This window comes from Hippocampus guttulatus, chromosome 3 (assembly GCF_054856545.1).
Source record: "Hippocampus guttulatus isolate MCC_2025c chromosome 3, RoL_Hgut_1.0, whole genome shotgun sequence".
In the NCBI taxonomy this organism is placed as follows: Eukaryota; Metazoa; Chordata; class Actinopteri; order Syngnathiformes; family Syngnathidae; genus Hippocampus; species Hippocampus guttulatus.
This window is the reverse complement of record NC_141263.1, coordinates 14148138-14172339: the sequence shown is the minus strand read 5'-3', so window position 1 is coordinate 14172339 and position 24202 is coordinate 14148138. Positions and strand designations below refer to the sequence as shown.

The window sequence follows — 24202 nt, the reverse complement described above, 5'->3', positions numbered from 1 at the left end:
GGCCTCTGTGACGTGTGTCCTGACTCAGCATCTCTGCTCTAGATCACTCGAGGTCAGGTCTAACAGGTTCTTCCCCTCGGGACCAGAAAAGCGGCCATCCCCAAACATAGTTGTCCAGAAACAATTTGGTGATGACGTATGAAGTTCTCCCCTGACTGGCTGTTTAAGGGCTGTGTCATTACAAAACATTTGTCCATTGTGTAAGATTTTTATTTTATTTTTTTTAAATGACGGTCGATATGAGCTCTTTTAAATGTGGCCATACTTTGTCCTATAATATTATAATTTTAACAACGACGGAACTTTTCAGAGGGGATGTAAGCGTGTTGGGAGCGGTGGTCATGTTGCATATGTCGGGTGCAGAGGTGCTGAGACAAGGCAGTGCATGAAAGCCCTCAGCATGGCGCCTGTGTCTCATTGTCCTGCGCTGCCCCTCCTGTCACTTCCATTTTGCACCGTCTTGTCCGGAGTCAGGACAACTTTGATACGAGGAAAGGGTTGCAAGGCATCATGGAGAGATTGGGGGATGCGTAGGGAGGATTTTAAAAAACGAGAGAGAGAGAGAGAGGGTCTATGAACTGTGAAATAAGATCACTTTTGATCCGACGTGCAGTGCAAAAAGGGAAAAAAAAAGGAAGCTGTCGAGGTCTGGATAAAGCAGTGGAGGCTCACCTCTGAGTTAGACAGCAGTGAGGTTAAAAGGATCGCAGCCTCGGTGATTGTAATGAGACGCAACTAACAGGGCCGCTTTTGTAAATGCAGCTTAGCATGCGGAGTGTTTTTAGAAAGCGCCACAGCCCTTCTAGGGTAGGACCGTGCTTCTTTGCTCTGTCAAGAAAGTCAGCCGGCATCACGGCCGTGTCATCTGCCGAGGCCGAGAGCATGGAGGGAGGAGCCTGACCTAGTGAAAGATATTTAGACTGACTATTATTACGTGCTGCTCTTCTTCTCCACAGTCTGGGAAGGAATACTGGAAAGTGCAGTGGTTACCATCAATTATTTATTAGGGACGTTTGTGCTTGTCAGTCTGATTAGCGTCAGTGTAATCACTGCTCTTGTGTGTGTGTGGGTGGGGGAAACCAAGGCTGTTCCCGCTCATCATGAAGGTAATATTGTTTTTTGTTTTTTTGTTTTTTTTTGTTTCAGTCTCATCTTCACCGGACGTCCTTTGCATAGCATCTGCTTTTGTCATCACCAAACATTTCGTCTGTTTTTTTTCTTCCCTCCCCTCTCTCTTTCTCCCTCTGTCGCTCTCTCTCTCTCTCTCTTCACTCTCTCTTTTACTGCTCCCCCCCCCCCCCCCCCCTTGCACCTCATTTGTGTGTTCTCCCGGCTTGTATAGAGTGACACCTATGGGCCTGATTCAGCCCCTGCACTCACCGCCGTCACGCACACAAGAGCAAGGGAAGCTGCTGGATGTCTGGAGGGTGTGTGTGTGTGTGTGTGTGTGTGTGTGTGTGTGTGTGTGTGTGTGTGTGTGTGTGTGTGTGTGTGTGTTTGTGTGGACTGTCCCCATTGAGTGAGTGGCAGAGCAAATCTGATCCTCGTCTGCTTGGAACAAATGAGTGTAATCTGTGTGTCAGCCATGAGTTTATTCAGCCTGCATGATTAGATTAATGGAAGTGCTTCCTATCGTTGTATTAGGATGGTTAATGAAGACAATTAATTACAAGACAACCTTTAGGCTATTGGTCTTTGCATATGCCAAATTTGGGCTCCAAATGGCCCACTGCCATAGCTTTGAGTGTTGCTGTTTGATTTGTTCTCGGACTGCATTTTTTTTACTCTTGAGGCCACTTTTGACCTTTCATTAATTATGGTTTGCATGGCTTTAATCATCTTTTTTTCCACTGGAGTTGAGGCATTTGTAAATTAGTTTTCCACTTAAATATATACATAATGCTGCTACTGAATTTTTTTTTTATTTTTTAAGTAATAATAATGGATGTCGCTCTGGTTGTGTGGACCAAGATCGTTGTGTAAAAAATCTGCCTTTACACAGGTAATAGAGAGATATTAAGTATCAACAAAACAAACAGTTGTGTTTTAGTCTACAGTCTTGTAGAACCGTCCTGCGTGATATGAGAAATGGTTGTCATATTGGGACTAATGTGGCTAAATAAGAGTGAGATGCAGTTATTTTCCACACCACTATAATAAACACAAGATAATTAACATTGTATCAATTAGAATTGAGTATTAATAACTCTTGAAAGATTTATATGCATGTATATGTATTAAAACCAAGTGGTAGCATGTATCACGTGAGCATTATGTGCAGGAAATTGAAAAGGAAGTATCTATATCATTGCAATGTTAAAGCACATCAGATGGTGTGCAAAGTGTATAATAATGTGGGTGGAGAATTAGTCCCACTACAAGTATCACTCTGAAAAAAAAAAAGACACAGTGCCCCCCCCCCCCCCCCCGACCCCCTTCCGCCCCCTTTAAATGTACCTATGGATTATTTTTGTAATCTGAGCACCCGTGCAGCTGCGCAATATTCTAATTCCGGTAAAATTGACAATGTCCTGTTGTGAAGGAATATTTAAAATATGCCTCACCGGCTGGGGATGAGCTTCACCGGATGGATTTTGTGGTTTGCTTTGGAAACATAACAGAGACATTGTATGATGTAGAATGGAAAAGTACTGTTTCGAGAAACAGTTTCTGAAAAAAAACACAAGCATATTTCTTGAATCAGTTATTAGGATTTGAGAGTAATACACAATAAAAAAAAGTTTGATATGCAAGAAACCAAGGAAAACAACCAATCAGAAACAGAAGGCATGATATAACAGGTTCCAGTGATTTGTCGTGCACTTGTGTCACTACGAATAAAAGTTCTAAGCGATAATATTTAGTGTTTTCTTTCCGCTAAATTATTTCTCACAAGTGCTTTTCTGAGGGCGTGCCTGCAAAGGGGCGACAAATGATTCTGATGACATGAAGTTTAGTGGAAAAAAGTTGTTTAATTAGCAACTTGGCTACTGGAAGTTGTACATTTTGTCTTTCAGAATGATACAGCAAGTGCTCTGTTAGCTGTGTGAATTTTGTTAACTTAACAATGTTCATTGATATTTGTTTATTTAGCCTGTGTTTGTATTCACTTACCAATATTTCTTTTTGCACACACTGTAAGTCTGAAGCCCCAAAACAGATTTCCGTCTTTATTGTTGTTCTTTGTGATTATACAGTATTTAAAAAGGGGCAGCCCGATGGGCCACTGTTCAGCACGCCGACCTCACAGTGCAGAAGTACAGGGTTCGATTCTTGCTTCGGCCTCCCTGTGTGGAGTTTGCATGTTCTCCCCGTGCTCGCGTGGGTTTTCTCTGGGTACTCCGGTTTCATCCCACATTTCAAAAACATGCATGGCCGTCTGATTGAAGACTCTAAATTGTCCCTAGGTGTGGGTGTGAGTGTGGATGGTTGTTCGTCTCTGTGTGCCCTGCGATTCGCTGGCAACTGGTTCAGTGTGTCCCCCGCCCACTGCCCGAAGACGGCTGGGATAGGCTCAAGCATGCCCCGCGACCCTTGTGAGGATCAAGCGGATCAGAAAATGGATGGATGAATGGAAGTATTTAAAAAGGGTAGTGTTTTGTTTTTTTGTTCTTACATTTTATTTTAGTTTGTATTTTGGGTTTGGGTCCTTTGAAGAAAATGGGAAATTTACTTTTTAGGTCTCTCTCTCTCTCTCAGTATCTATCCATCAATATGATATGACAGTATTTTCGGACAAATGGCCCGATGACTTTTAAGAAGGGTGTTCCTGATTCTGACATACAAGCCAAACAAGCTCATTCATCCACTCATCATGTAGCGGTTTATCACAGGAGGAAGGAAAGCTATCGTACAGACCAATTGTTTCATGTGCTATTTTTTTTTTAAATCACAATTAACACGTGTTTACAATGTGTTACAATGTAACATGTGTTTACAATCTACATGTGTATGTGTTGCAAAGCATTCATGACACGGTCAACTCTTCACGTGTGCGCGTAGCATTTGACCGCGAAGGGGATAAACAGCGAGCATCCGGGATAATCTATCATAAAAGTGTTTTTTGCTGCGGGTAGCCATGTGGCGAGCTGAATCGGGTTGGCCATGTGATGGCTGCGGGGCTGAATACTTGAACAGGATATTTCAGTATGGCTCTTGTAACGTCGTCAATACGTCAATAGCTCGTAGTGTCGGGACCTGAGCATGAAAGCATTTTCTAAAGAGCATTTAAGTACATTTGCTGAGAATTAGCTGACTTGTGTAATAACTGATAAGGCCTATTGACCACACGGCCTAGTTTACTGTTGCAGTTGCATGCAGGGTCCCGCTACTTTCAAACTAACTTTATAGGCAAGGGGTATGTTCAAGGGCCACTGGAGGGAAATAAAAGTGATTGATGGTCTTACTATCATCTGTTTTCGCTGTCTTTTCCCTTTGTGTGTTACTTCCAAACATCATGATTGCATATCCATTGTTTGGACTTCAACGCAAACTAAATGGTCTGATATATCGAGTGGAAGCTTGTAAGATGGCTGCAGGGGGGATTTCTGCCTTTGACTTGAAATAAAGTAAAATGAGTTGCATCCCTGAGAGTTTTACATACGTATGATTTTTTTTTTTATATATATATATATATATATATATGTGTGTGTGTGTGTGCGTGTGTGTGTTTGTATGTGTAATAGGCTGGAGGAGGTGATCTGCAGTTAGCAGCAGGGAACTCAATGTATTTTGGCTTTTCTCTCACGGGATGCTTCACACCAAAGTAAAATTATGTTGGACAAAAAAATCCACACACTCTATATACGAGTACATTTTTTTTTTTGTATTTACTGCTTCAGTCTATTTCCAATTGAGGCAGAATAGTGAAAGCAGAAAGCAGAGTGTGTCCTCTTTGTTTGCGAGCCTCGTAAACGTGTGTCAGCAAATGTAATTGTTGCGAGCGCCTATAGAAACAAAACGCTGCCGTCCCTTTAAGTGCTTCCACCAATTCTGATGGCTTGGTGATTTACATTTCCCATCCTCCCTCCCTCTTCAGGAGAGCTGAGTGAGGATGTGGAGGCTGCTAGTGAGACCACCACAGACCAGGAGGACCAAACCAAAGACAGAGAAAGTGGGGGGGAAAAGGAGCTCACCAAAGGGACAGGTAAGGCCAATATTTCCAAAATACACACACACTCTTGGGGGAGCGCTGCGAGAGGGGCAACACGGGGGCCCTGCACCTGAATAGTGCTGCACATAAGGCCTTTTTTGTTTAACTCAAGCATATTTCAACAACACGGTGAGAGCAGTTGCGAACACAGCTCGTTCTATCTGGGCAGACTACAAGTGCTAGTTGTAACACGTGTGTGTTTAGCACCGCCCCCTTCACGCAAAACACACACATACAATCCAAGATCACACACTTCGCTTCGATAGGATCCCATCAGGAGGGTTTTATGTGTGGGACGGCTTGTGGTTAGTGACACCAGCTGACTTGAGTTGTGCTTCAGAGCTGTTTGTGTTCTTTTATTGTCGGGAGCTGTCAATGGGCAATCAAAATGTAACTTTTATTCTTTTGCAACTTTTTCACACTTAATAGTCGGTTAATCTGTCAATTATTTTGTCAATCAGATTTTTTTTAATAAAGAGAGATGTTTTCATTTCCATCCTTTCATTCAAAAACCAGGACATTATTTCAAATATCAAATATCTTAAACATAAATGAATTAAGATTGGTTTGGTCCATAACATGTCAGAAAATAGGCAAAATTGTCATTATTTTTCAGCATAAAATAAGATGTTGCAAATGATTTCTTTTGATTCAACAAAAAAAGTCATTTGTCTCGTTTACTGCTGATTAACTGTTGAGAGGCTGAAATTCTGAGGACTTGAATTTTTGGACAGTTCTCAAAACTTTTATTGCTTATCAAAATAATTACATTGGTTTTGTAAATCTTTTAATCAGAGATGCAAGTAAACTTGTCTAGATGAATTTCGTGTATCGATTATAAATCTGTCTCATTTTTCTACAATAATAATAAAAGTAATAATTATAATAACAAGAAGAATATGTAATCCACTGATATATTTAGTAATGTTCATGAATTAAGGGTTAGGCTCAGCAACAGGTAAAACCTTTTTTCTGAAACATAACTACAAATGGGCGGCATGGTGGTCAACTGGTTAGCATGCCAGCCTCACGGTGCAGAGGTGCAATGTTCGATTCCGGCTTCGGCCTACTTGTGTGGAGTTTTCATGTTCTCCCCGTGCCTGTGTGCGTTTTCTCCGGGTACTCCAGTTTCCTCTTACATTCATAAAAACATGCATGACAGGTTATAACGGAACACTCTAAATTGTCCCTAGGTGTGACTGTAATTGCGAATGCTTGGTTGTCCCTGTGTGCCCTGCGATTGGCTGGCAACTAGTTTAAGGTGTACTCCGCCTACTGTTCGAAGACAGCTGGGATAAGTTCCCACACACCCACAACCCTCGTGAGGATAAGCATATTAAAAAAAATGGATGGATCGATGGATGGATGTGTTATGCTGCCTGGTGGCCAGGGCACAAACAGCAGAAAGTGCTCAATTCAAATAATCACATTGCCCAAATTGTTTATTATTATGTCATTACTATATGTTTTTCAAAACTACAACATTTTCCTTATTTAAAAAAGTTATAAAAATGTTAGGCTTCTCTTTTTTTTTTTTTCCTGTGGAATGGCTGCAATGGATTACTGGCATTGCCGACGGTGGAATGGTACACTTGCTTGACTTGTGCGCAAGCAGCCTGGGAACAGTTCCCACTCAGTGACGGTGTGAATGTGCGTGTGAATGATTGTTCATCTCCATGTCTGCACTGCCGCTGAATGGCGACCAGTACTGGGTGTAGTCCGCCATCGGCCCGAAGTCAGACGGGATAGGCTCCAGGCAGAGTCTAGCACATTTTTTTTCTGTCAGTGTCATAAAATCAATTGTGCTGTTGTAGGTGGTGTTTTGAAGATGGGAGAGTTCTGGTGATGGTGACACCAAACACTCGAACGAGCCTGGATACCTCTCACTTGTCAAATTTTTCGGCTGTTTTGATTTCCACTCGTTAGGTTAAGAGCTGGAAAATAATCCAGACCTTTTTGCATCCTTTTTTTTTTTTTTTTGATAAAGTGCCGGAAAATAACAAAAAGAAACGAATGAACTTCATCAGCGTTTGAAGCCCGGTTTTTGTAAAACGTCTTTGATATTGGAACTTTCTATTTTAAATGAGGCTGAGTTGTTTGTGCTCTTTGAAAGGGTGACACTCTTCTTTGATGGGAGGAATAATGATATGCATGCCTGACTGAATATGGCTAAAAGTATGTTTTAGCACATCAAAATAAAGCACTTTAAAAGCATTAAAATGAGCCAGCCGATTAATAATTCACTCGTACCTGGTGTGCGCAGGAAGATGACTCCTCGCATTAGGATTCTTCCTTTTTTGAAAGGCATGCAATTTGATACAAGCGCATTGGCTTCCTTTCCTCCTCTCTGTCAGTCGCTAATCACCAAATAAGTGTGTTTCTGTGTTTTCACAAAGGAAATATGTGCTTGCATATGAAAAATTTACAGCTTCCCAGCAGCTTATTAGAAACACTTAGTTAAAAATAGCATGTGCATTAGGGAACCGGGTCTGAGGTTGTGTTGATGTCAGGGAAAAGGTGGGTTGAGAGGATGGGGTGCCGTGTTGTCAGCAAAAGGCAGACAGATGTAGTTTTAATGGAAGAGTCCCTGTTTGTGCTTGAAACTTTTTTTCTGTGTGTGTGTGTGTGTGTGTGACTGATGAACGCAATGGTCATTGAAAGCAAGTGCAGAAAAGCAGATTTTGAGCATGGCAGAAAGGCAAGTCGGGCTGGCGATGGATGCGGTAAACAGAGGACCGCTTTGTTTGGCCTGATGATGTTTACACAGGCGGCACACAGATGTTGTTCGGGTTACAATATAGCCAATAAATGTCTTGGCCAGGCTGTTTGTTATCTGAAAGGTGCTCAGGCACCCAACTGCTTGAGATTTTTTTTTTTCTATTCTTCTAAGTTCACCCTTACAACTACTGGAGTGTTCCTTCTCATCATCGTCATGTAGCCGCCGGAGCAGGACACAATTGTTCCTTTACAAATGACAGTCACTGTCACACAGGCGGCATTAGCCGGCACAGAAGAAAGACGCAAAGCCACTGTCAATCTCCTTTTCCCTTTCTTGTTCTCTGACTCTTCGCTGTTCATTAAAATCATTTAAAAGTACATCAGAAGCGGCTGTAAAATGCATATGTTTCCTGCGCGTCATTTTATTTTGAAAGACGCCTTCATTATTTAGTTGTGTTTATCGCAAAGATGATGCCTTTATGCACTCATTGTTGACATGCAGACACATGTAAACGTCAGCTACTGCAAACATAGTCGACATGTGGCAGGTTTCTGTGATCATTGCACTGAGTAGCTACACTCACCGGTCACTTCATTAGGTACGCCTGCACTTCCTAATGAGTTCTTGTTATAGCTGTATAAAAAAAAGAATTCTGCCTTCACAAAGATAATGACAGTTTTATTACTGACAATGTTGACAATGCTTGCGTATTATTGTGGTTGTAGTTTGCAGAGACGTACAACTGCACCGCTTGCATGATTGGTGTTTGCACATATTACGGCCAAAGTGAGAAGGACATTATAAATGAATGCTACTCTGACGGTGTCAGTCAAAAGTAAACATTGTTAGCTATGACACAAGGGATGACAACGTTTTTTTTTTCTTTCTTTGCTTCAATTCAGTGGACATTGTGCTGCTCCTTCTGGTGTGCGCTACTTGGCCATTTGGCATCGCTGTATAATGCAGACAGAGACACACATGGAAAACAGTGTCACTTCAGACTCAGTCAGCTGCAGCAATATTCGTCATTTTACAATTATATGAGTATATTGATGTGAGGATTGCGATGTGGTCTGTATACAGGTTATTTTAATGATTGATTAATCGGTCAATTATCTTGCCAGTTAATCGAAGAATTGAAGTGATCCCCCCCCCCCCCCTCACGTTAATCACAAACAGGACATAATTTCAAACGGGCAGTGCGTAAAATGCAATTCAGCTACTAATTTGGTCCGTAACATGTCAGAAAATGTTTTCCAAAGTAAAAGCCGGTGTTTGCAAACATCTTATTTTGATTCAACACGAGGATAATCAATCTGCTTGGGTTTGGACAACTTTAAATTAAACAAGGTTAAACGCGAGATTGATTATCACAAAAGTTACACTGGTCACCAAATGTTAACTAAATGTTTTAATCAGTTAATCAATTCTGAAAAATAATTAGTGGTTAATTTGGTAATCGATTACTTGCCAATTAATCAATCACTGATTGCACTTCTAGTTTGATAGTACAACTCAGCTGGGACTGCCGTTTAAACAGTTTTTTTGGAGATGTATTCACCTTGCCGAACTGCTGTGTGTTTGGCAAATTTCTCCAAATTTCCCTAGGAAATCAAAGAAGAAAAAAAAAACACAGCTCTCTTGTATCTCAAGGCACCGTTGGCTAAAGACCGATATTTTCGACAGTGATGTAACATAAGAGCTGCCACAGCAGTTCAACCACCTTATGTGAGGGGTCATTTTTTATGCTAGCTATGAAATATGTAGATGTGAAACAACTGTAAGTTGGCTTGCCTTACACCCTCTCACCTCACACAAGGAAAGGAACTAGAATAGTCACGTCATTAATGCAGTAGTATATTTTTCAGTGGTTCAACGTATGAGGATGCAATCGAGTTTCGTGGGAGGATGATGCTCAAAGACCTCCGCCCGCTTTTTTTTACTGAACATACCAATAATGCAAATGGATGGGTGTATTTGTGTCTGAATATTTTTCATTGTTCCTTGCATCGGATATATGGTATCCAGAGAAACAAAAAGAGGGAATGAAATTTCATCCACATGTGGAGGACTTTAAATGCCTCATGTACAAAACGCACTGAGACGTTTTTACAAGACAAAAACAAATGACAGCACTAACTGAAAACATGGCACTCACATGTGTCCACTTGCGGCAATGCTGGTGATGCTCTTAATGTAACCCGCATCTGAAACATTCTAACTTTAAGTATGGCTTCCAGTGCTGCTCACACACAGAACTAAATGTTAGGGTTTGTCTACCGAACTGTTTTAGGGCACAATTTAAATGTTACTTGAAGGCTTTCATTTAGCATGCAATTAGATGGACAGAATGTGTGTCAGACTCTGTCATGCTTCTCAATAGATTGCTAACGTCTGAATGTGGTAGTGCTTAATTGTTGTCTGGTGCGCGAGAGAGCTATTCACCGACAGGACAACTCACACAGTCCCACAACAACTATTTTCTTTCAAAAGTGGACCAGCGCCGACAGTCTGAATGCACGCCTCTCCAGCACCTGTTCCTGCACCTTGCGCGGCGCTCTTTGCATGCCCAGGTGGGATTCTGAAGGAACGTGTCAGCTGCTGTGTAGAGGCTGCACGTCGGCAGAATAATGAAGATGCTGATTAGCATCCCCTCGACGCACCACCGAGGCATCGCATTCTGCGCTCATTCAGCATAAGACAAATATTAGGCTTTGTTATGCATGTAACGGCACACAAATAGACGCTGTTTACCTGCTTGCGGTTACTATCGAATCAAGAGGAGATTTTTTTTTTTTGCCGCCTGGTTTTGTGATTGCAGTTAAAGTCAAAGTTGTATGACAAATCAGGAGACAAAGCAAAATAAAATGTTTACATATTCATAACACATCCTCTGGATGCTTGTCATCCTTCAAATTCTAATTCCCTTTGTCTTTGAAGATAATAGGCCGTAAATTGTCCTTGTTTGCGAGCCAAGCCCCTGAAAGCTGGCTGTTTACGAGTTATAGCGCAGGCCGTCTAATGGCCGAGCTCCAGCTGTGTGTCCTGTAAAGGTGAACGCCACGTCATCCTGTTGTCCAGTCAGCCTGATGAAAAACAATCCTGCTAATTAATAGCTACTATTCATGTCATTATGTTCATTTCGCCTACTACGAGACCACACTCTTAGTCATGCATAAGTCACCCTTGCTTTTACCATTAAGTGTGTCATTTTGTTTGAATGAAAGAACTGACAGGAAAGGACTTCATTCAACTGTTTAAATATCCGTTCTTCATTTCCATTTGATATTTTCGGTCGATAATTACACCCTTTAATGGTCTGGGCAGCAGCACAGACAAGAAGATGAAAAAAATAAATGGGTAGAAATTTTGAACATTTAGGTATTGTTGGAATATCATGAATAGGGAAGAGCTTGTGTCATTGTGAGGCTTCATTCATCTCAGTATTAATGACCAAGAAAGGTTTAGAGCGCGTATCACCAGTCAGCGCGGTCCGGGTCTGAACCAATTTAAGTTCTCATATGTACGTACCCACAGTCAATTGCTGTAAAATAGACATAAAGCAAAGACATTGCTACGTTCATGTTTTTTTTTTTCACATAGGCTGCTGTGTATGTAGTGTACTAAGGTCGTTTACCAGAACACACAAGATGAGCAAACTGAGATTTTTTTTTTCATGTTCATGCAAAGCTTTGCAACTGTACTTGTTTTTAATTTTAGTTACATATCCCCAGTTTGGGCCCTTTCAAGGTCTAAGAATACTTTAGAAGACACGTTGCAAGGGAAGTGGAATTATGTGCAAGAAATCGTGATTTGCGTTTATATAATTACAGAATGTGGCTTAAGTCATCACTTGCTTCCTATGTAGTAGTTACGTGGACAAAAACATAACTACATGGAGGATGCCCTCGTTTTGATTTTCTGTATTGTGACAGCAACTTTTTATTCGAGTAACTTATTCACACACTGAGGATGGTATAGCAGTAGCAACTAGATACCATGTAACTGCTGCTTACAGGAGTTGAACAAGCAACTTTTCCAACAATGGACAACCACTCTATTTACCACTTGAGTCGTGCTGTCCCCAGAGGACAAAGTAGATTGATGGCAGCTGTGATTGCCCTGATGGATTTCAGCGTGAGATGACCTGTTTCCGAACTTTCAGTCAGCGCGCTTTCTGTCCGGCAGCCGTTCAAGAGGAACAATCTTGAAAGCACGAGCCTCCAGACACGTTTGCAATGTGCTCCACACTCACCACGCTGCCTAAATAATACACTGCAGCCATGTGAGAGGTGAGGCGAGGTCCCAACATCCAGTTTTCTTATGGGACTCAACAGCACAAATGCGTCGGGTTTATGGAAAAAAAAAAGCGGCATGAATTCATAATCATCCAATTGACGTCATTGTGGCTGTGATATTTGTGCTTTCAAACAAGGTGCAACACACGCCGATGGGTCAGAAGAGGACTAAAAATAGTCATTTTGTGTCCAATAAGAAGATGCAGGTCAGGGACACGCATTACAGACGTGTATGACTACTCAACAACCTAGGTGTACATACTCAAGATCGCCGCTAGTTCATTTTTTTTTTTTTCCGGGGCATATTCTCACCACTCGTGTGCAGCATGTGTCACTAAGCTCAGTCTCTTTCCTGCTCCCTCTTGTCAACACTCGTAAGTAGCAAAATTCACTATCTGGTGTGTCAATGTTGCGGTCATTGGTCGTGACCACCTGTTCATATTGTACAGTAGATATGCGTGTCTAACATGTGCGAAACACCACCCGGATACCGATATCCAGCTGTTTTCATCACGTTACCCTTTCCATTTTGACGGTCATTTATTTTCATCCTGCCCTCGACAAGGACGAACGGGATCCATAGAGTAGTTGGATGTTAGTCATGGTGCTGGTGATGGCGTTGAGCGAGAGGAATCCTAAAAGAAAAGTAACTGATCACATTTTATAGCGCCCCGATTGGCCGTGACCAGACACACTATGTCCGACCGAGTAAGCTTCCCCAGTCCTGCTTCTCTTACTCACTGTGTCGCACCCTGATAGAAAGCCAGTTAGGTTTCCCTTCAGGGAAGCTCTCTCACCCTTCATTGTCAACAGTCACACGAATTGACATGGAAAAAAAAATCTGCTTATTCTCCTAATTATGAGGCTTGGAGGATGCATTTGTCTGGTGAACTAATTCTTGTTGCCTGGATGTACTTGTTTGTGCTTCCAGTGTTCACTTTCAAATCCAGACAGCACTAAAACAGTGTGAAGACATATTTATTAAGAGGAGCGTGGACTTTGTATTCACATGGAATTGCAAATTGTCACTTGGTGGTCAGGTGTCTGCAAAAGATTGAAGACTTCCATTGAAAGATTGAACTTCTGGACTGAATATGGGCACCCAACAAATTTTACCCATTCAAGATGCCAACCTCATGTCCCCAAATATTGCCATGAAGTTTCATGCTTTATTCACAGAGAAAGGAATTAATCCTCAAAATAATTTGAGATGAATTTGATCAGGAAAATGTCAAGAAATCCCATTTCACAAGGGCTCCAGCACAGGAATTTGTTGTTTCTGCCAAAAATGCTGACTAACAAACCAACCCGTGCCTGGCCTTGCTGTGACCACATAAGATTAGGACGGTGGAGAGAATCAAAGTAGTGTTGATGGGGATTTGGCGAGGACAGTGTCATGACTGAGTGGGTGGTTACTGTCAGGAATGGGAGCCTCCTTTTGTTTAACATTCACACTGTTTTTCGGTGGATGTGTGTTTAATGGGATTGGCTGTGACTGGACCCTAACGGGGCCTTGGTGACTGATCCCAGTGTCTCTGGGAGCTCTAGCAGGCAGTGTTGTCCAAAGCCAGGTTCCCCACTGGGTAATCAGCTCCTGATTGGAGGTGACATTTTAATGTCTGGAGCGAGAGCGTGGTCAGCCCCGCTTAACCTGACCCCCTGCCAAACCACCCCACCCTACCAGTGCCCTCTGTTCTCAATTTGCCCTTCTGGGACCGTAGAAATCAGGCCAATTTTAACTCTTTATGGGCTTGTTAGTGGGTAGCAAGGCAGCTCCGTATGTTCCACTGTGAATTTGTGGCGCTCCTCATGCCGGCTCTGAGTGAATTCAGGTCCTGCGGAAGCTCCAGCTTAACTGAGCGTTTAAGTGTGATGATTCCCTTTGTGCCACTTCCATTTTCTCTTTCTTTGCTACGCAGAGGAGTTTTAAAGTGTTAGCACCTGCTCATGTGTGAGACTTTTCTCCTCAAACGTGGGATGAGTCTTTGAATTTGCATTGTTGTCTTTTATGCTGCAAGATATGTTACATCACATAAGCTTGGTCAAATTTAACTATTGCTTTGGGTGAGCAGATTCATATTTTTTTAAGGTAAGAATCTCATTAGATAATAGCAAATGGTTCTATGGTTTTATGACACACAATTCTGAATAGTAACATCAGTAACACAACACGATGGGTTGTCCGACTGGTCCACCACTGTTACAGGTCACTGAAGTCAAAGGCTCGGGGTCGCCGTGGCAACAAGAGACGTTCTCCTTATTGCAAGCTGTTAAACTATTGCCATAACAAGACGACACACGCAGGATTTCTCAGAACAAAGCAAGAGAGCTCCTACGTGGATGTGAATCGAAGGGGCAATGTTTATGTACTTTGTCTCGCTTTGAGCGACTCACGTGAACTGAAAATATGAGGTGCGGTGAAACCTAAAACTGCACCCCGTGGTAAACTAACATTTGTAGATGATGTTGTCTCTGGCTCTGGCGTTAAGAGCAGCATGAAAGAAGAATTAAATGTGTTGATGTACTGCCCATTTCCCATTAAATGTAGATATGGCACATTTACGAAAGACGGCCCTTTAACTCTTTACCCTCACTGATATCGATTGACCTGTCTCGTGCTGCCATGCCTTCAACTCATCCTGACGTCTCCTCTTTATCCCTCTGTGCATGTGTGTCTGCTCAGCAGTGTCCGGCCATTCAGAACCGCACCAGTCAGACTCCCCGATCCCAAGCAAAAGGCCCTCGTCACGGTCGGAGACTTCTGAGAGCCCGCTGTCCTCAAAACGTCCCCGGGCAGCTGAAAAGCGAGCTGCAGAGCAGGTGAGCGCCGCAAATCACAGAACTTGAGGTGCAGCCATGCATACGCTTTCATAGAAGTCCGGCCCTTTTTGGTCTCCAATTAGTAAGCCCTCATTATCAGCTTGAAACTTTAACTCCAGTTTAAAAAAAGGAGAACTTCTTTGGATGAATTTTGTATTCAACTTGCCAAGCCTTTTCATATTATTCGGTACTTTCTTTTCAACTCTCCTCAAAATTATTTTAGCCTCTCAGCCACAGTTGCATTGCTAATTGTGTATAAGGTGGAAAATCAATAAGGTATTTGACAGATGAGAGCACTTTGAAGTGGATGCCAAGAGTGAGTGGTTCTCACTATTACACACTTGTCTGTGATCAGAGGAATCTGGTTGCTTGAGGGAAGGCTCGCCTCACCCCACCCTCCTCATCTCCAGCTTCTCTTCTCTCACAAAGCCATTTCACCCTATTAACCCTCCGTGAATTCACCCCCCCCACCCCTCTCGTCTGCTTCTCTATCTACTTTTACTCAGATGTACCAGTGCCCTTACTGCAAGTTCACCAACACAGACCTGAACCGTCTCAGAATGCACGTGATGACACAGCACTCTGTCCAGCCCATGTTACGCTGCCCGCTGTGCCAGGACATGCTCAACAACAAGATCCACTTGCAGTTCCACCTCACACACCTGCACAGTGTCGCACCAGACTGTGTTGACAAGCTCATCGCCACAGTAAGTCAATGACCTCGTCTTGAACCAGTTCTCCGATATTCCGTGGTTTTAAGCAAGCAATTTCTTATTTGTTATGCTTGCGCGTTGGCTATTCAAAGTGATTTATTGTCATCATCCAATGGCAGGGGAAATCGAATACGATTTAGTACAGTGGATATAAAAAGTCAGCTCCCCACCCGCAGCCCCGGTTCAAATGCCAGGTTTTTGTTGATGAGCCGCATTGTGTTTGTCTGCATCAAGCTATGTTGCATCAGCCCATAATCTGGTTTGTAATGGTCCAATGAAACGGAGGTTTATTTTTTGGGCCATAATTCCAAAAGGTATATGTGACGCAAATGCAACACCATATACGTACCGTGAAACGTGATGGTAGCTGCAACTGAGGCCTGAAACCAGTGGCCAGTTCTATACACCAAATTATGGCACGAAACCCCTTTGGCATCTGCTAGAATAACAATTTAAAATAAAAATAAAACCAGGGAAAGCCTACTAGAACATCTGAACGGGGTTTGGCACTTTAAATGGTGACAGGCATGTGCTGGCTCCCATTCAACATGTGTTTGAATGAAATATGACTGGTTAATTCTGAACTCAACACTATCCTAGATATGAGGGTGTGCACACTTGTGCAACCACATTATGTCAGTCATCTAAAATTTGGGGAAATGATTTATCTTGGTTTCATTTTTCTATAGCACAAAAATTTGGCATTCAAACAGGGCTGCGTGGACTGTTGATCGACACTGTGATGCCAAGGTCCCGGCAAGTAAGATAACTGCAGTGCAGGACAAGAAAGCACACAAAATGGACGCAATTATAGGAACGTATGGCCATCGCACATGCAGGAAGTTAATTCCCGTAAATATGGATTTGATGTGCTACACCTTATTGTAGTATGTCTGATGGAATTTTTGACCATTCATCCAGAATAATATTTGTGATGTCAGAAGTTACCAATGTTGGCTTTCAATCATTTTAGTAAATCCCAAATCCCTCAAAACTGTCCAAAATTCTCTGTAAGATGAAGAATTAAGTTTTAGTGGGAACAACCAGCTCCACTCCTGGATGATTGAGTAATTAATTAATCGGTGAGCTTGCTTCCATAAACAGACAGAAGGATAGGATACTGAGGCCTGTCGTTAGATTTATATCAACCGCAGTGTACTGCTGCATTGTTCTCTAATGAAAGCCGTCTCCTTGCTTCCAATAATGCTCATCAAAAGGGGGAATAAAATTTTATTTGCCCCGTTTTCTTGTAAATCACTGAGCAAATCTTTGTTCTGTTCTTGTACGGCTCAATAGCGGGCCGGACAACCACACAGTAAAACATTACTCTATCTACGGCCTGGTCGTCTTCACCCCCCCCCCCCCCCCATTTTGAAAGTAAATGGCAAGCACATTAGTATGGTAGACTGCAATATTTATTTCTTTTATAGAGGTTGTAATGTACTGAACCACTCCAGAGTAGCATGACAGAAGACCCGTAATAGGAGACACATTAAAGCCAACACATTTTTATAACTAGCGAATGCAGATAGAAAAGTGCTTTATCCTTTACACTCATCCAAGGAGAGGAGCACAATTAATTCTGAAATAGGTGACTTATTTCTTGCCAAGCATGCATATCGATATGTTCTGGCATACCGTTCTTTTTTTTTTTTTTAATCATCCCATTGTCTTCACATCTCACCCATCCTACTTCAGTTCTGTCGACCCAAAGTTTTGGGAACCTCTTGTCAAGGGTTTCTTTTATTCCCTTTTATTCCCCCACATGGGTGTTTTCAATGTTTTAGCCCGGGTTTTTAATTAAAGCTACATGCTAGTTGATCATCATATAATTGGTACAGATGTTTAATTATATCCCCCAGCTATTTTGCTTCTGGTACTGCTGTTTTCTTAATCGTATATATGAGGTTCCTAATTAAACAAAACATTTTTTGTATATGGCGCAAACAAGTTACAAACAGTTCTTTATATCCCCCAGCCGTCCCTCTCACTCGGTGCTTCATTATCAGTCTGTGTAAGGCTGCAGCAATGAAAATGAGCTTCATTAATTCTGGGTCTGGCTGGATGATAGCCATTTTGAACTATGTTTGCCAATTAGATGGACCAATTCAAAAGTGACCTTGGGATACTTTGCTTTTTCCTCTAATATCCCAACCAAGTAGTTGTCTCAAATCATTCTGCTTTGTTTTTGTTTTGCATTTCTATTGTAACAAACCAGAGTTAGAGACAAAAAAATGATCGATTACAATATGTTGATTTTGTAATGATGTGCACATAGTCGTGTTTTCTAAAACGTTGATTTCCCCCCAGGTGACAGCGACCGATGTCCTACCAGCAAGCATGTTCATACCTGTTCCCGGTTCAAAAAAAGAGTCTCAGAACCCCTCTCATGCTGTTGCCAATGATGAAGATACAACAAAACAAGCTGGTCAGTGTCTGGATTTATCACCCGAGAAAATACATCCTTTTGTTTCTAAGGGTTTCTACAAAGAAACATTTAAATCACATTTTATATGCTTGCAAATTCAGTTCGACTATACACAGTTGTGTACAGGAAATTAGCGTTTGACATTTCTCTATACTCTTTGTTTTCTCCACAGATGCTTTAGATGCTGATCCGGAGAAGGGAGTTTCACTTCCTACAGAAATAGTTGAGGCTCGCAAGTCACCTCAAGAAGATCAGCAAACAGAGAAGGATGATGCTACTGGATTTCTGTGCTGGAAAAAAGGCTGTAATCAAGTGTTCAAATCATCTAACTCTCTCCAGATGCACTTCAATGAAGTTCACAACAAAAGGCCTCAGCTTCCTGTTTCTGATCGCCATGTCTACAAGTATCGCTGTAACCAGTGCAGCTTGGCCTTCAAGACTGTGGAGAAGCTACAACTCCATTCCCAGTATCATGTAATCCGAGCAGCGACCATGTGCTGCCTCTGCCAGCGGAGCTTCAGGACGCTACAAGCCTTGAAGAAGCATTTGGAAACCAGCCACCTGGAGCTTAGTGAAGCTGATATCCAGCAGCTGTATGGAGGCTTATTGATGAATGGTGACATTATGGTCATGGGTGACCCAGCCCTTGGTGAAGAACATGGAGGTCTGGGAGAAGATGACAAAGAAGGGGATGAGAGTGACACAGAGGAAAAGCAAAGCCCAACAGGCAGTGACTCTGGCTCACTGCTGGAAGATTCTGGATCTGAACCAAAACGTGCTTTGCCATTCAGAAAAGGTCCCAACTTTACTATGGAAAAATTCTTAGATCCATCTCGTCCATTCAAGTGCACCGTGTGCAAAGAGTCATTCACACAGAAGAATATTCTGCTGGTTCACTACAACTCTGTCTCCCACCTGCACAAGGTGAAGAGAGCTCTTCAGGAATCCACCACTGGTCAGCCGGAGCCTACGAGCAGCCCTGACAACAAGCCATTCAAGTGTAGCACTTGTAATGTGGCATATAGCCAGAGTTCCACTTTGGAGATCCACATGCGCTCTGTTCTACACCAAACAAAAGCAAGGGCAGCTAAACTTGAAGCTGCGGGAGGTATCACTAGCTCTGCAAGTGCTACTGGTGGAGGTGGCGGAGGTACGATAATCAGCACTTCAACGGCAAGTCCAGGCCCAGCAAGCAACTCAACAACAAACTCTACCAACCATGGCACCTCTGGCAATCAAACAGCGCAGAATCTTCTTGGAGGAATGCACGTTTCCCAGAGTCATAGCCATGAAACTAACAGCTCACTTAGCAGCCATTCCTCACCGTCAGAGAACAACGAGGTAAAAAAGGCTAAATATGCAGATATGCTCTCTTCACGGGGACAACAGCAGCTTCAGCAACAACAGCAATTAGCTCACGCGCAAGCCCAAGCTCAGCTTCAGCAAGAGCTCCAGCAGCAGGCTGCTCTTCTACAATCCCAGCTCTTTAACCCAGCACTTCTGCAGCACTTCCCCATGACAACTGATGCACTTCTCCCCTTACAGCAACAACAGTTACTGTTTCCTTTCTACATCCCAGGAGCAGAATTTCAGCTAAACCCAGAAATCAACATCAGTAATTCAGCACTTGGTCTAACAGGAGCAACCACCTCCTCGCTGCTAGAAGATCTCAAGAACTCAGCCCAGCAGAGCTGCTTGCAGCAGCAACTGATGCATCACCACCTTCAGCAGCAAGCTCAACAGCAACAGCAGCAATCGCTGCCGCCTCACTCACAGGCACAAGGACAGATGGCATTGCTGCAACAGAGTGCTTCTCTCCACCAGCAGGTTGAAAAAAAGCAGAAGCCTCCCTCTTCGCAAACCGAAAAAAATATTCAAAAAGACAAAGATGCAACTGAAAAAAACGAGGATGCCAACAAAGATTCGATGGATAAACTAAAGGAAAGGAGGGACATTCAACACATCTCAACTAGTATTAATCATGACTCCGGCTTACTTCCGCCAAGGATTGCTTCAGATGCTCGTGGAAACGCAACCAAAGCCCTGCTGGAAAATTTTGGGTTCGAGTTAGTCATTCAGTATAATGAAAATAAACAAAAGGCCCAGAAAAGGGGAACTGGGCTGACAGGATCAAGTGGACCAGGTGGGATCACAAGAGTGGTAGATCCCATTGAGGGACTGGAGAAACTGGAATGTGAGGCCTGTGGCAAGCTGTTTTCAAATATACTCATTCTAAAGAGTCACCAGGAGCATATCCACCAGGCTTTCTTCCCATTTCGATCCCTTGAGAGATTTGCCAAGGAATACAGAGAGAATTATGATAAACTATATCCACTGAGACCCCCTACACCAGAGGCTGCCCCAGCCCCTCCACCTCCTCCCCCACCCCCTCCGCCCCAAAGAGCTCCTACACCAAATATTCCTGTGTCTGCAGCCTCACTCACGCCTCCATCTGTACCTACTCCACAGCCTCCAGTTCCAATGCCACAAATTCCCATGCCAATGGATTTGCCAATCTTTTCACCACTAATGATGCAACCCATGTCGCTCCAGTCTTTGCCCAGCCAGCTGACTCCACAGCTACCCTCTGTTGAACCAAGCCTGGCCTCAGACTTGGCCCAGCTCTACCAACAGCAGCTCACCCCGGCCATGCTGCAGCAGCAACAGAACAAGAGGCCGCGGACACGTATCACAGATGACCAGCTTCGGGTCCTGCGACAGTACTTTGATATCAACAATTCGCCCAATGAAGATCAGATTAAAGAGATGGCCGATAAATCAGGACTGCAGCAAAAGGTCATTAAGCACTGGTTCAGAAACACTCTTTTCAAAGAGAGACAACGCAACAAAGACTCTCCGTACAACTTCAATAACCCACCAACCACAACGCTTGATGATACTAAAATTGACTCGAAACCACCTTCCCCTGAACCACAAAAGCAAGACTTCTACGGAAGTAAGAGATCTTCTAGAACTAGGTTTACAGACTACCAGCTGAGAATCTTACAAGATTTCTTTGATGCGAATGCTTATCCGAAGGACGATGAGTTTGAACAGCTTTCCAACCTTCTGAGCCTCCCCACTCGTGTTATTGTTGTTTGGTTCCAAAATGCTCGCCAGAAGGCAAGAAAGAATTATGAGAACCAGACTGATGGGGGGAAAGATGGCGAGAGACGAGAACTCTCCAACGATCGGTATATTCGCACCGCCAATCTGAACTACCAGTGCAAAAAATGCAACTTGGTTTTCCAGAGAATATTTGACCTCATAAAACATCAAAAGAAGTTGTGCTACAAAGACGAAGACGAGGACGGACAGTATGACAGCCACAATGAGGATTCAACTGATCTTTCGAACGAATGTTATACTCCCTCTGGTTCCTCCTGCCACACCCCAATGCCCTCCTCTTCAAGTCTCTGCCCACTTCCACCGACAACTTCAGCATTCTCACACCTCCCTTCAGTTGATAAGGAGGAGGCGTCACCAGCAACCACCTCAAACCTCCATGAGGAAAAGTCAAAAGAGGTACCTGACATTCCGGCTGATCCCCCAAGCAAGACCTCTATTAAGCAGGAAAATGTACCCCAATCCCAATCGGAGTCACAAAAGCACAGACATCCGAGAGAAGAGAATATCCAACCAATGTCCAAGCCCAACAAACACTCCTCTTCTTCCTTTGCCCAACAGCAACTGCAGTGTGTTCCATCAGCTTCTCAGACAAGCCAGGCCCCTTCCCAAAGCTCTCACTTGAGCCACAACCCCCACATGAGTTCGGCTCCACAACAAATGGCACAGCAGATCATTCCATACCAGTGTGATCAGTGCAAGATCGGCTTCCCCTCCTTTGAGCACTGGCAGGAGCACCAGCAATTACACTTCCTCTCTGTGCAGAATCAGTTCATTCACCCACAATTCATTGACCGCTCAATGGACATGCCGTTCATGCTATTTGACCCGAGCAATCCTCTGCTGGCAAGTCAGTTACTTTCTGGGACGATGCCCCAGATCCCCAGCAGCTCTGCCACTTCTCCATCCACCCCCACATCCACAATGAACTCCCTGAAAAGGAAGTTGGAGGAGAAAGCCGGCACTAGCCCGGGAGAGAATGACAGCACAAACAGTGAAGAGCCACATAGAGACAAGCGGCTTCGAACCACCATCACACCTGAGCAGCTAGAGATTCTCTATCAGAAGTACCTATTGGATTCTAATCCAACACGTAAAATGCTTGACCACATTGCGCATGAAGTGGGGCTGAAGAAGAGAGTCGTGCAAGTCTGGTTTCAAAATACGAGAGCAAGGGAGAGGAAAGGCCAGTTTAGAGCAGTGGGGCCAGCTCATGCTCATCGGAGATGCCCCTTTTGCAGAGCTCTTTTTAAAGCAAAAACTGCCCTCGAGGCACACATTCGCTCTCGTCATTGGCACGAGGCCAAACGCGCTGGCTATAATCTAACACTCTCTGGTATGCTACCTGACCATGAGGGGATCCAAATGAAGTTGGATGCCTTGGAGACATCGGGCTATTCCCAAATGGCATCTTCAAATATGGATGGACAAAGCTCCTCCATGTCGCCGGTGAATAGAGGACTTGATTCATCTCCCAGGGCTCTTCTGAGTCCTTCGTCCATTAAAGTTGAAGGAATGGAAGACTTTGAGAATTCAGCCATGGCTGCTGTGAACCTCAGCTTTGATCACAACAAACTGGATAATGACGACTGCTCCTCTGTCAATACAGCCATCACAGACACAACTACAGGTGATGAGGCTAATGCTGATAATGACAGCGCTGATGCAAAACACAGCCAGAGTAGTAGTGAGTACCTGCCTAAGCCTGGGGGCTCCGTTCCCATCCTTGAAAATGATGACCAGATGTCCTCAGGGCTTGTAAGCCCTGCTACAAGCTATTATGCTAAGGACTGTGAAAATGAACATATAATTGACCACAGCGAGACATCCAGCCTGGCGGATCCTTGCTCGCCAAGTCCTGGAGCTTCGGGCACCAGGAGCATTGACAGCGGTGATCGTCCCGGTCAAAAGCGCTTCCGAACGCAAATGACAAACCTCCAGCTTAAAGTGTTGAAATCCTGTTTTAATGACTACAGGACTCCCACCATGTTGGAATGTGAAGTACTTGGCAATGATATTGGACTTCCAAAGAGAGTGGTTCAGGTGTGGTTTCAAAATGCCCGTGCCAAGGAAAAAAAGGCAAAGCTCAACATGGCCAAGCACTTTGGAATTAATCAGACATCCTACGAGGGGCCGAAGACCGAATGCACTTTGTGTGGTGTCAAGTATAGTGCCCGGCTCTCGGTTCGAGATCACATATTCTCCCAGCAGCATATCGCCAAGGTTAAGGATACCATCGGCAGTCAGATTGACAAAGAAAAAGAATACTTTGACCCAGCCACTGTCCGTCAACTTATGGCTCAGCAAGAGATGGACCGCATTAAGAAGGCCAATGAAGTTTTAGGATTGGCGCAGCAGCAGGCCATGCAGCAACAGGGAATATTTGATAACCCTGCAATGCAGGCGCTGAATCTACAGTCAGCCTATTCCAATCTACAAGGCATTCCACCTGTCCTCTTGCCAGGGGTTGGAAGCCCCTCTCTGTCCAGCTTTAACTCATCTAACTCAGGTAAGTCGCTCTCACTTTGCATGCGATGACAACAATTTGAAATACAATTACATTAATTGTCATATTAAATTATAATATACACAAAACAAATGTGATGGAACTACTGTCAATTGTTTTCCTATGTAAAAAAAAACATAAACACTGTACAAAAATGTCGAGTTTTAAATTGAACACATTTGCATTCATATTCACATTCAGTAGCACCAAGTTACAGAAGCAGAAAACTCATAATGCACACGTGCTCTCTTCAGTGTATACATTACTACATTCTCCTCAAACAAATCTTGTATGTGCAACTAATTATAAACCACGGTAAGGAAATATTTGGTTTTTGTTCAAGAACTGGATAGATGAGACAGAATGGCAAAATTACACGAGTATATATGGGAGTTGAAATTCCTAGCAAATAATTTGTATTTGATTTTTATCTTTTCGGT

The 24202-nt window shown here is 43.3% G+C and overlaps 1 protein-coding gene across 2 annotated transcripts in view; it reads left to right on the top strand.

Annotated features, from left to right (window-relative positions):
- Positions 1–24202, top strand: part of zfhx3b (zinc finger homeobox 3b) — a 150696-nt gene that overhangs the window by 119958 nt on the left and 6536 nt on the right. Inside the window, exons 6-10 of one of the 2 annotated variants that reach the window (XM_086106942.1) lie at positions 5039–5146; positions 14856–14989; positions 15496–15696; positions 18013–18130; positions 18303–23765. In XM_086106942.1, coding sequence (XP_085963068.1) covers positions 5039–5146; positions 14856–14989; positions 15496–15696; positions 18013–18130; positions 18303–23765 — 6024 coding nt within the window. Of the gene's footprint in view, positions 1–5038; positions 5147–14852; positions 14990–15495; positions 15697–18012; positions 18131–18302; positions 23766–24202 lie in introns of both variants that reach the window. The other variant, XM_086106941.1, reaches the window with a different exon arrangement.